Source organism: Rattus rattus, chromosome 5, assembly GCF_011064425.1.
Source record: "Rattus rattus isolate New Zealand chromosome 5, Rrattus_CSIRO_v1, whole genome shotgun sequence".
Classification (NCBI taxonomy): domain Eukaryota; kingdom Metazoa; phylum Chordata; class Mammalia; order Rodentia; family Muridae; genus Rattus; species Rattus rattus.
In genome coordinates, this window is record NC_046158.1 from 120345931 (window position 1) to 120359751 (window position 13821).

The 13821-nt window shown below is 38.8% G+C and overlaps 1 protein-coding gene across 1 annotated transcript in view; it reads left to right on the top strand.

Annotated features, from left to right (window-relative positions):
* The window catches only part of Macrod2 (mono-ADP ribosylhydrolase 2), a 2209545-nt gene that overhangs the window by 681766 nt on the left and 1513958 nt on the right, over nucleotides 1–13821 (top strand). Inside the window, exon 6 of the mRNA XM_032902613.1 lies at nucleotides 6638–6667. Within this exon, the coding sequence (XP_032758504.1) occupies nucleotides 6638–6667 (30 nt within the window). The remainder of the gene's footprint in view (nucleotides 1–6637; nucleotides 6668–13821) is intronic.

Sequence of the window (13821 nt, forward strand, 5' to 3'; positions counted from 1 at the left end):
CCTTTGTATCCCTTGGGTATCCCCTAACCCTAGCATTCGTGTCTCTGTGAGGCTAGGCACTTCCTCTTTCATTGAGGCCAGATAAGGTAGCTCAGCTAGAAGAACATATTCCACAACCAGGCAACAGCTTTTGGGATAGGTCCTGCTCCAGCTGTTGGGGATCCACATGAAGATCATCAGCACATCTGCTACCCATTTGTAGGGAGGCCTAGGTCCAGCCTGTGTATGTTCTTCGGTGCTTCAGACTCTTGAGAGCCCCAAGGGTCCAGGTTAGTTGATTCTGTTGGTTTTCCTGTGGAGTCCCTAACCCCTGCAGGGCCCACAATTCTTCCTCTTATTTTTCCATATTGGCTGGTTTTATTGAAACAAATTAGCCAGCCCCACTAAAAAGTATGTATGTAAAGTTACATGGTCAAGCTTACGTTTAATTAGCTAAAAGTATATCATATGCTCTCAGATAAAAACATCTTTTGGTTTTCAAATGAAAATTGGTTTATCATCAAAACCTTTCTTGTCAAAGACAAGTTAAAATTATTGTTCCTTTCTTGTATTACTATAACCATAATACATTTGAACTTATACCTCCCCTCCCCCATTTAGAGCTACTGTCCATCCATTGTTTGGAAAACTCAAGATTGAGCTACTCAAGTAATCCCAGTTTTGTAACTGAGCCAGAATTATCATTACAGAAATTACAATTGATCCAGAGCGTACAGTCAAGAGGATGAGACTGGCACAGAGATGCGGATGCTACACTGGCTGACTTGGTGTCACCTACCTTCATTATAGACTGTTAGGAGCTACCTGCTAATGCTTTTATTCCCTTTATCATCAACGTGGTGGTCTCCTGTAGCGTAGTATTCAGTCGACTTTGTGCGTGCTGCCTGTGTAGCTACTTCTGAACTTGGGGTACACAGATGCTTGCACACATGTAGTAGTGAGAAGATGGAACCAGTAAATATTCAAATTGATTTTTACTGTTTGTTCTCCTGACTGGTTCTAGACAAGTGTCTCAGTAATCCTTGATCATCTTGAACTCTTCTTTGCCTTTCCTTCCTTCCCTTCCTTCTTTGTCCCCTTCCGTTTCCCTTCCCCTTCCTTCCTCCCCTTCTTCCCTTCCTTCCTTCCTCCCTCTCCTTCCTCCTCCCTCCTCCCTCCCCCTCCTCCTCCCTCCCCGATCCGTCCCTTCCCTTCCCTTCCCCTTCCCTTCCTTCCCTTCCTTCCTTCCTTCCTTCCTTCCTTCCTCCTCCTCCTTTTCCATCTTCTTCTGAAAAGAAGGGATTGGGTCAATCAAGCATTCTCCAAGGCTGCTGAGAACCCCCAGTCAGCTTGTGAGGGACGCTGCTAAAACAGGCAGCCGTGTCCCCTGTGCACTTCAGTCAGGATGATTTCGTTCTGTGTTATTCCATTTTGTTAACAATTCCAAGCAACTCCTGTAATTCTTGGTGCCTTTGCACACCTTTATCAGCACTGGGGGTTTCCGTGTTGTCCTTTTGGCTTCCCAGTAAGTTCCAGCTTCTTCAAGGCATACGGACGCTGGAATAGTCAGTGGCTCCTTTGACTTCTCCAGTGAGAATGAAATGTAAAGTATTCATCATGTGTCTTTACCTGCTTTCTACATGGGAAGCACTTAAGCCTGTTCTTAATTTTCCTTTTGTCAGCTTCAAAGCAGGAAATCATACTGTTGGCCCTACCTTCTGGCACTCTGTAGATTTTGTTTGGAAGGTGTAAATCTAGTAAAGTGTAAGCTAAGGGCTTTTGCCAAACTGATGGCTGCACTTGTCTGGGTGGCTCGTATTTCCACAGATGTCAGTGGAGTTGGTCACTCCTGATATGAAGCCATGGTTCTAGAGTCAGACTCATGCTTGGGTTTCATTTTATTTTTTTCAGCACTTCCTACTCTGGACTTCAAAGCACAGGAAATAAAACGCGTGCCATTATAAAGGGTGACATTTCTTTTATAATAGCATGTTTTGAATAAAATTGTTATTCTAAGTAGAGCTCCTGGGAAAGTTGTTGCCAACAATAATTTTGACATCTCATGTGCTCCATTGTAATAAGAAGTAAGAATAAATAAACAGAGCTTGGTGGTCAGGATTCTGTTCAGATGAAAACAAGTATAATTTCCTGTGTAATATGATGAAAAGCAAACAAAAGCCCTGTGCAAACACTTGTGATGAATGTTTAAAGACTGCTCTCCCAGACTGTGGCATGTTTGACAGGATAGTTTAGGGTAAGACAGAAATGAAGCAAGAAAACAAATAATTACTGTGGAGATAAGAGACTTGATTCTTTCAGACCCGTGAACTGTAAGAAACATTCAAATGGTTCAAAACAATGCTGCGGGGCCTGGAGGGATGGCTCAGTGGTTAGGATCATAAGCCGATGCTCCTCAGTTCCCAGCACTCAAATGATGGTTAACAACTCTTTGAATCACAAGTCCTAGAGAATCTGACACACTCTTCTGGCTTCCGTGGGCATCAGGCACACATATGATACACAGGCATATGTGCAGGCAATATACCCATACATGTAAGTAAGTAAACAAATAAAAATTTAGAAAGTAACATTGGGGAGATGGTTCAGTGGCTAGAGATGCTTATAGTTGAGTCTGACTACACTGATTTGATTTCAGGGACTCAGATAGTAGGAAGAGAGAACCAATGACCTCAAATTTCCATTGACCAACACAGGTATGTGCCTGTACCTTGCTCCTGGCTCTAAATAATAGCAAGATATATAGAGCAAATATATTTACTCTGAAGAATTAATGTGAAGGGTTGGGTGAGATTATTAGACAGGGTTTTATTACACAAAGCAGTCCATACTGAGTGATCTTGGATCCAGAAATAGAAGCTCAAGATGGCTACTGTGGTATTAATGCTGCTGCCTTCCCTTGCTCTGACCGAAACCTTAAATCATGCATAGTGCACTTTGCACTGGGTGTCCATTTTCTCCAGAATCTTTCTCAGATGAGAAAGATTACTGTTACGTTTTTTTATTAGTGAGTCAGAAGAATTTGAATCCTGGTCTCTGCACCTGGGTGACTTTGTTTTTGGCAGAAGAAAGATGAGCATGTGTATGTATATGTATACATATGTGTGTATGTATGTGTGTGTATATATATGTATATATATATATAACTATGAAGTTAGCTTTAAGGAACAATTTTCCATATATTCAAATTTTTAGTGTCATGAGCACTGAGACTGTCTATGTCATAGAATCAAGTTATTTTGTTTGGAGAAAATAGTAAAAACACAGATCTTTCAAGTTGCAATGGTTCTTGTGAGCTGTGTATTCATTCAATCTTTGAAATAACCATTGTAACTTCAGTTCTGCTCCCCACACTTATAATAAATTAGACATTTTATTTTAGAGAATTTGAAATGTGCTGGAAAGTGAGCATGCGCAGAGAGACGTTTCTAAATCTTACTACAGAAACAGTGGGGTCATGCTTGTCTTATTTTTTAATCCTACCTCCTGTCTCCCCACCATGGTGCTCTAGGAATAGCCCAGAATAGGATCATCAGTCATCCTGGCAAGAAATTTTGATGGGTCTAGAAATATATTTCATAGGTTTTGAATTATGAGCATTTCAAATAAACTTTAAAAGCTCTGTAATAGGCCTTGATTTTTAGACAGTAAGTTGAGCCAAAGATCGGCTCTTCTGGATTTTAGCAAATAAGTACTTCTTATGTGAAATGAGAATTAACTAAACCCGTCAATTATCTCACAGTTTAAAACACGTATTTAGAAATTATTTGGTACAGAAGTAGCCACTAAGTTCAGATCTTATTTTCAAGGAGCTCCTTATGTAATTGGGATATGTATTAATTTATTAGAAATAATTAAGAAGAAATTAAATAACCTTGAACCCACAAAAACCATTTTCATTTCTTTAAAATGGAAGAAATACTAATTTGTCTGCCTAGTGAGTGTTGGGTAGTAATTGAAGTGTTTTGTGGAGGCAAAGTCATATTAGAAGTCACAATAAAAATTCACTTTGCATATTTTGAGCAATTTTGCTGAAGAAAATGACTTCTGTATTAGTGTTATAGATAGGCTCATCTAGACATGAACACACATTGACATAAAAGGACCTGATGGTTGGCAAGGCTGAGGAGTCTAAATCCTACATCTACTCCTACTCATCTACTGGACAAATGCCTGGTTAAACAGATGGGCTCTGGATGGGGCTCTCGAAACATACAGCTTCCACCTTTATTGATGAATGATAGATGAAAATAGACTCCAGCCCGTTATTGAGTTCCTTGGCATGAATGATGCTTTCAGTGAAGTGCTGTTGCTTACTTTTGTTCTTATTTATTGTTGGAAATGAATTTCCCCTTATGAATGAATATAGGAAAATGGGAAGATAGCAGATGGAACGTCAGGACTCTGGAAAACCTACAGACAGGAAAGTCATTCTCAGTTCAATGGGGCGGCTGGGGAAGCAGGTGTGTAAAGTGCCATGTGGTTTTACACATGCAGTAAGATTTGAGGAACTGGCTGGAGTAACCAAGAGATATGGGTTGACCATGTGGAATTCATCTTCCAGGGAAGAGGAAACAAACAAGGATTCTCATCACTGTTCAGGCTCCTGCAGCAAGCTGACCTTTGCAGGGCTAGACCTGGGGCAAGATGTTAAGCTGTAGTTTGTGTTTGCCTAATACCACATCTCTTCAGTGACACCAAAGAGGTCTAGATGTGAGCGGAAGTATGACATCAGAATAAAGTTCAGTTTCTCATTCATTAGTGGCACATCTAGTCTGCCTGTGTTTTTGAGAGAGCACTGAGGGGAGGGAGAGCCACAGTTAGATAGCTCTATACTTGTAAGGCCACATGAGCCAGTTTGATGGTCTGATATAGGCATAATGCAAGGGTCTTCCAAGGCATTGGCTCTCCATGTGTTTTCATGATGCTCTCTTTAGTGTTGGAGTAATTCGTAAGCCGTCACACATTTAGTCTAATTGAACTACGAATATGGGCATATGTCCTTCACATGAGCCATTATTTATTGATTGAATTATTAATACTAATGACTAATAACATTTGCTCCTCTTAGGTTATGGCAATGCATGATTTATGAAATGCACACAGAAATTCAAGCAAAAGACTCCTGTTTCCTAAACAGTTTTATTTAATCTTTTACCAACTCAGTTTTCTCCATAAAAAAAGGAAGAAGCTTTTGGCTACCACCTAGTTTCATAATACTACTGAAAAATGTTTTTATAACATTCATAAACAGTGCCAATAATATACAAGTGTATGGGATAAAGTTCGGTGTACCATAGTGACGTATTGACAGTGAGCCTAGGATTAAATGTAAGGGCCACCTCTGTAGCCTATGCAGTGTATATTGAATTCTAACTTAAGGTTACGTTTGAAAATACCTAAGTATTACATTGTTTATTACTGTAGTCAATTGTCCGCAATGCAACCTTCAAAAGAAGTTTACTTCTTAAATGCAACTCAAGTGAACTTTAATTTTTTATTTGACAATTACTTATATGTCTACAATGCATTCTGATTCCTCTCTGTGAACCTCTCATATTTCCTTCCCATCTTTAACATCCTTCCCTCACCCCTCTCAGATTCCTTACTGGATTCATGACTTCTGGTTTGATGTGTGACCCATTTAGTTTAATCAAGGCCATCTGTGTAATCACTGGGTAGAACTCCCACCATATAGTCCTGAGATAACTAGTGGGCTCACAACAGAAGACAATGACCCTCTGTCTCTCCGACTGTGTCCATAATGAATGTTTCATTAATGAAGGATATAGCATCCTGCACCTCTCTTTCAGACACGCCTTGCTGTTCGGTTCATTCTTGTGTAGACCTAAAGAACACACCTACGGTGGTGAGGTCAGAGTTGTAATGTCTGTGTCTTGTCCAGAAGATATTTTTCAACCTTTTTCCTTTTTTTTTTTTTTTTGGCTCCTACACCCTTTCTGCCCCCTTTCTCACAATATTCCCTGGGCCTTAGTGAGGGTAATATAAATATCTTGTTTAAGATTAATTCGATGGAATTTTCTTATATCTATCTGCCTTCCAGTAATACATAGACTGAATTTCTGAATAAATCTGAGAATTCACAAATCTCTGTTTAACATTTCTATCTCCCTCCCAAATAGAGTCTATATATAGAGATAGATCTGCTGCTGTAGTAAAAGTTTGACTTATTCTTATTACAGCAAAATGTCCTGAGATTGTTTTGTTTGATGGTGGTTAATTTAATTTAATTTATCATTATATTTTCTTGTTACATTGTCCTTTGAAATCACAGAAATTGCTTAAGTAGCATTGGTGTATCTACACTTCATAAAATGGAAAATTCAGATCAATTTAGATATAGATGGAGAATGAAAGGATTTCAATATGTACTTAATATTGTTATAAGGAAATGTATAAAAATAGCCATTTGAAGAGAAAAGGGAGATAAAATAGGGAAACATTAATTTTTATACTATGGTATAATAGTGATAAGGTCTGTTCTTGTATGAAAACACTGATTTTCTGTAAATATATTTGAATAAGATGTATGGTCATTATTAGTTTCTGTTTCAACTATTTTGATACCTTGTGTCTCCAGTACATTTTAAAATATAATTTCTTTTCTTTTCCTTGACAGCAAATGCCAGTCTTCTTGGAGGAGGTGGTGGTAAGTGTGGAATATGGCTTAACTTCAAGTACATTTCCATGACATTAACCAGCTCTGGTTAATCTACAGTCAGACTAGCAAGCTCTGTGATGCTAGTTTTGCTATTGGTATCATCTACAAAACTAATATTCTAATATTTATAACAGAAATGCTGTTGATTTGAAGAATTATTCTTTTAACTGGCTTAAAAATATGTTCGCAACTGTTTTTCTTCTTCTTGCTTTTGATGTAAGGAGTGCATGCAAGCCGTGATCTGTTGATGTGAACACATACAAAGCACGTGAGAGTTACTGCTAATATGAATGCTCAGGTGGCAGTATTTTGTAGGCTCTGTCTTCTTTCCTTTTTAACCATAATTACTTGGTTTTGCTTTTCATGGCTTTGTACCTAGAGACCTTAATATTCCATCTACTTCTTTGGAAAACGACAAGAGAAATTGCTTTTGATGCTACACTTTCTGTGTGTTAGGTAAGAGAAGAAAGAGAAAGTTATCAAAGTGAGACAGGAGGTAGAGATTCCCATACAACAGTTTTGTAAAAACGGTAGAGTCCATCAACCATGGTTTTATCTTTAGGAATAAGAGTGCTTTTGTAGCTGCAGTGTGTATAATATACCAGGGAGAGAGTGTTAGGATAGGCTGGCATAGCCCTTCCCCCCCTCCCCTCCCCATCTTCCTTCTCCAGTTTTGTTCTTGTTTTCCACTTTCCTGTAGATGGCAGGTAGTTAGTAGGACGGTGTATCACACTAAGGCCTTTACAAAATGTCATGGCTTTAATAAAAGGTTCTAGTAAAAATTTTGTTCAGAAATTAAAAACATAATTATCGTTCAATTTTAATGGAACCTTGGAATTTGGAATGATGAAAAAGGGTTTAAAGTAGAAAGTGTGCTTACTCTGTGACATGCCACTGCTTGTCCTATAGTCAGATGCCATGAGAGCATGGGATGAAGTTGGTTCTTGTGCACACAAGAGGAAAGTGCTACTGCCTTTGGGAAGTGTGGGAACGACTGAACAAGAATGTCTGCCAAGGGGTATAAGAGGAGGGGATTAATACGTGTCTATTTTGTCTTCAGCAAATTATTGCTAAAAATATTATTAAGAATGAGAAACATCAGGGTTGGGGATTTAGCTCAGTGGTAGAGCACTTGCCTAGGAAGCGCAAGGCCCTGGGTTCGATCCCCAGCTCCCGGGGGGGAAAAAAAAAAGAATGAGAAACATTGAAGATTTCTGTGACAAGCCTCCTAACACTCTCTCCCAAAACAAACAAACAAACAAACAAACAAACAAACAACCAGTTAGATAAGAAACCAAAGAAGAAAATCCTTAAAAACTGTGATGTGGATGTTGAAATTTGGCTCTTCAGATAAGGGGGTGGGTGGGAGTGGGGATGGGTGCGGGGTGGGAAATGACTCAGCCATCATTAAGGGGCTGGCTATTGGGAATTTGACCATATACATCAATGAGTGAGTGTCATAGACATGCATTTTATGAAATTACCAAATAATTAATAAAATACTGGGGAAAAATCTACAGATTTTTTAAGCATATATTTTATTGTTTTTTCAGAGCCTCTGAAAGGAAACTTTTCCTTAGGGCCTAGAGTCTTGGAAACTCTTCCCTAGGTACAGAATATGAGGAAATCATTCTTAAGATAAATCATGCATAGGAATAATTTTCTTGCAAGACAGGTTAGTATTTTAGGAGACCTGGCTAATATGGTTAAAGTGTAAAATTAAAATGGAGTTTACTTGAACACATTTATCTACTTATGGCAACCAATTAGTGAGATGATTCATTTATTGCTTTTACTTTATTTCTTAAGAGTGAGTCAACCTATTTTATTAGTTAAAATCCCTTTAGCTACATATGATGGATGAGAGCCCCCAAACAATTACACTCTGAAGATTAGAAATACACTTGCGTCTCATGTGACCGTGTGCAGCAGGTAGACTGCATGGTTGTCTGATAATCCACGATGTCATTGAGGTCACGTTCTCTCTTCTGTGTTCCTTCCTCTGAGCTTGCAGTGTCAAGAACTCTGGGTTTGTGGAGACTGCAGGTGCTCTAGCCATCATAAGTAGAGTGTAGAGAAGGATGAACAAAAAAGCAAAAACTGAAATGTGGCTTCAAGGATGAATGAATTTTCTTTTTTCTTTAAGCAACAGATTTCTATGAAATCTCACATCAACTGAATTTGGTAAAATATTCATTCCATGCATTCTCAGTAGCGTAGTAGATATTAGGAAGCAATACGCTCACCACAAACAAATTATTCAGCTTGCTACAGAGGAAGAGGCATAAAGGTTCAGTCAGCGATGAGCTGCAAGCGTACATAATGAACGCTTTTCTGTCCTCCAGTGGTTTTACCTAATGTATGTGTGTAACTGGTCTGTGAAAAAGCAATTGGCTATCGTGACTGGCTTTATATTTTGATGGCTCTTCTGTCCTACTCAAGAAGGTACATTTAAGCAATAGTGTGGCATTTAGTTGTATACCCATAGGAGAAACAGGCCAACTCAGTTTTCTGTCTCCCCAATATATACATTTTATTATCCTTTTCTACATGATTGCCAAATTCATCATGGTTTGAAATCTCTGAATTGTAAATCTAGCAACTCAGTAATATCATAAAGATAAATTACAAGGATTTAAGATAGCTGTATTCTCCCCACCCCAAACAGGCTATCAAAATTAATTATTAAAATTTATTTATGAACCTCTAGAATTGCCAAATTTATTCTCAAATACAAACTTGACTTTTGGAAGGTTTTATTTAAAAATTGAACTTAAAGAACATTCTTAGCTTTCTCTGTACTGAATGTTAACCTTCTGATTCTATGACCAATCTTTGGAATTCTCCCCCTTGATTTTTGTAGATAACGGCCTCTAATCATCCAAAAAAAATTGTATGGATTTCAGATTACCAATGTCGATTGAACACAAACATCTACATTGGCTGCCTGTTTCAGGTTCTCTCACTCGTTGTTCCTGATATAGTAAAGTATGTTCATACATTGGAAAAATAAATCTGTAAGGCAGAAGTATATTACCATTGCATGGTACCCTCGCATTATGCCCAGCTTTATGTCTTGTGTTTGAAGGTCAATCAATCTTAGAAACCATTACCATACACGCTCTCTCATCTGTAACACGGATGTCTTATATACACAGGGTTCTATTTTGAAACATATAATAAAACATTCTTCATGGTCAGCTTTAAATTTTATGGAAAAGCACAATTCGTAGGAAGTTATGACTAGTTTAAAAGAACTAATTTCTCAGTTCAATTCAGACGATTATATAATAGACAAGAACAAACTTTATAACTTGTGGCTTTAGATAATGTCTTTTCTCATTTATGCACAATTAACGTGAAGTTGAGCCTGATGATTGGACCAGTCTAGCGCATTGTTCATGGGCTTTTCTTCCATGGTAGCCTTAGAAGCAGGGAAGAGGCCATTTAGAGTGATAGTCCCCCAAAGTGCAAATGGATGGTGTTTATTTGCATCATGATTGCCATTTTAGTTATTACTGCATCTGTGATTAAAAACTTTATAAAACACGTATTTGGATTCATACTCTAATTCTATACATTATTCTTGAAGAGTCTATGCCAGATTGAGTTTAAAAAGTCTGAGAGTAGGCAAGTATTTCCAGATAAAAATGAAACACTCGTCCCAGGATGGAATGCATGAGAACCACTTGTCTAATATGCAAACATGGCACATTCTTTGGACCTTCCCAAATATTTTTGGGTTTTTCTATCTTCTAGGATTGTCCAAACAGGAGCAAAATTCTGTGGTCCTAGGTTAGGAGCGGCTTTTGTGGTTGCTTCAACCTGTAGAAAACTTCTAATTCTGATTTAATGACAATTTATGAGTCAAGACAGTTTATGTGAAGTAGATGCCTAGTGCATGCTTGAGAGGAGTGAAATTGTAAATCATTTTTCTCACACAGAAGTATACACTGGCTGTGAATTTACACCCACCAAAATTTTGTTTCCATACAGAGACACTCATATGCAAATGCTCATCATCTATTTCTAAAATTAATATTGCTGGACAACTATCGTGTGTATAGTATTGATTATTAGTTAGCCAATCAATGCAGATTTTTTTCCTGCGACAGAGTTTCCAGAGCAATTATAATTTCCCAAGGAAATTTATTCCCTGTGGATCTTTGAATTAAAATGATACCTCCTAGTAACCTAATAGTCACTTGACACTTTCTAAACAGCAGGATAGTTTACTTGAGAAGTGTTCTCCCACACAGAATCTGGGTTGCTACTCAGAATTACTAACCCAAAGAGCCTTTTTCTGTGTGTCTTAATATGCTTGAGTCAACTGTCGTGGGTTGATTCTTTACTGAAGTATGTATTACTACTACTATAACTGCTGCTCCTCCTCCTCCTCCTCCTCCTCCTCATCCTTCTCCTCCTTCTCCTCCTCTTACTACTACTGTTGCTGCTGCTGCTGCTGCTGCTGCTGCTGCTACTACTACTACTTCTAGTGGTCTCTCTCTCTCTCTCTCTCTCTCTCTCTCTCTCTGTATGTCTGTATACATGGCCTACTGTCTACCATGTTATCTGGGGATGGAGCCCATGTTGACAGGCTTGTACAGTGAGTACCTTTATCTGTTGAACTCTTCTGTCAGCCCATGGATTGCTTGTTAACCATTCCCAAGAGAATGAGTGTCCTCTTACCTTTCTTCTAAAGAAGAATGCATCACACTGTTCATATTCCACTAAACTGTTCAAAATTCCTAATATTTCATTGCATATCATACATTCTTACACCGATTCCTTAATTTATGCACACCAGTAACTCTACATGTACTAAGCCTTGGACATGCTGGAAGAAATCTAGGATAATGGCTAGGAGCCAGGACCCAAGGCCACTTAGCAGTGGGCAGGGTATTGATGCTTGCCCATTGGGAGTGAGTGAAGCATGGTTAGTAGTGAGGTCACCAGCTGCTCTGTACTCAGCAGGTAGAATGTCCCAGCCATGGGCCTGAGGGAATAGTGACAGTCTCTCCAGCCTGGGAGAGCAGCAGGGCAAGAGAAACTGAGAGGCTGTGGCATTTTGTTTAGGCAGGGAGCAAAGCTGTAGGAAGGGCTAAGCTGTTAAACCATACAAAATTGTGTTTAAATTTAAAGTGCCTCAGGTGGCATATATCCTAGGCACTGCAGGGAGTGAGTCTACTGGAGTGGATGGGAGGGTCCGGTTGTGATGGAGGGAGAGGAAGGGTACAGAGATCAGGAGCTAGGGCAGGTCTGAGAACATTCACTTGTACATCATTTCCAACCTATTTTTACTTTTCTTCTTTTCTCCCCTGCCTCACTTGTAATTATCATTACCTCTCGTGTGCTTATCTTGATATTGAGTAGTAAAGAGTCTTAGAACTAAGCACAATCAGACTTTCTCTATTTAAGCAATAAGCATTTTGAAAATTAAAGGTATTTGTCAAACAGGACACATGAAGCAGGAATATGAGTCAATAATTTGAGTGGCCAGAGAGATCCTGCCAGAAGAGTTATGCTGTAAGAGGTCAGACTCTTCTAAGAACAGAGGTGGATCGCTCACTTGAGTGCGCTTCGTACTGTATAACATTTTGTCTTGCCTTCCTTGAGCTCACCTTCTCAATGTTCTGCTGTCTGGAACTTCCTTAAGCAGTTCCTGTCAACAGTCCATGGATGGTGCTTCGGGTGGAGTGAATGTGTTAGGACAGAACAGAAGTCAAGAGTTCTGGTGCTGGTGGCGTTGGCAGGAAGCTGCCATCAGGGCCATCTGTGCATTCTGGTGGAGGTCACCAACAGACTGTTCATGCAAGCACACCTCCCCTTCATAGCATCTATCATCTAGTCCCCACCTCCAAAGCTAGCTTCTCACTGTACTTGAGCTTGTTTCTTGTCAGTTGGAAGTCTGACCTGACCTGGCTGCCCTCCTCATACCTGCCATTTGTCCAAAGGGCTTGCAGATGTTCTTGCTAGCGAAGGAAAACAGAGAGAGAGGAGTTCAGAATCACTCATGTGGCTACCTGTTCCAATGTAACGGCCATCCCATCTCTAACTCTGCTTCCTGTGATCCCATTGTGAACAGACTAAAACGTGTGTAAGGTATTTACTGTGAACTTGCTTGCCTTCGAGGTGGAATTCCCCATCAATCAATCAGCCCTGCTGAGAGGGCTGCATTTGCACGTGCTCCTTCTCATTTTAGCCCTGGGTCAGTGTGCCCGGACAGGGGTAAACTTCCTGAGAACAGTGTATTTCGTTTTCATCGTAATGGTCCTGACGGCTTCTACAGTATGTGAATGCTGAGAAAATATCACTGTTTCTCATCCTGAATTATCAACATATTTATATATTTTGGTTTTGTCTGTTTTCCTTTAGAAAGTTAATCTCTTTATCTGAGTGATATTCTGAAGGAAAACAAAAACAAACCTTAAAAAGGTATTTAAGGTTAACCTGAGGATGCTGTGTGTACTTTCATTGTAATTATTTTTTAATCATTGTAGTATCTTTTGTATTTGAAAGAACTTGCAAAGGCAGACTCACATAACTTTTTGAAGTACATTTTCTTTGCATGAGAAATACAGAGAACAATGTGTATTTGTATAGGCCGAGGAATTAAATACACAGTGTTCCACAGAACCCAAAGAGAAAGGAGTGCTTCAGTCATGGTTTATCAAATGGCAAGCATTTGTGGTTACAGCTTCCCTTTTTGATACTTTGACTTTATGAGTAAGTTTTTTTTTTCTCTTAACCTAGTTATCTAAGCAGCCTGTCATTGACATGCCATTATTAACATATGTAGGTTTTATTCTATCAGAGATTGCCAGTTGTAAATTTTATAAAAACCTTGTATACTTACGTTTTATCTGAATTCTCTTCTCAAATTCATCTTCATCTCTATTTTTGCATTTGAACTTTAAAATTCCTTTTATAATTGAAAATTTTTATTATTTTTTATATTTTAGGTAACTTTAAAAATACACGAATCTAATTCCTCCAGAAAGTGCTTAAATTAATAAATGATGCTTTGAGATAGGAATTTAAATTACTAAAATACTAAATAATCAAAAACAATGAAAGCCATCTTTTCAGTCGTCGGAATTCCTGAGCAAAACCCCTGGACTTTTATGTGTGCTCCTTCTGTG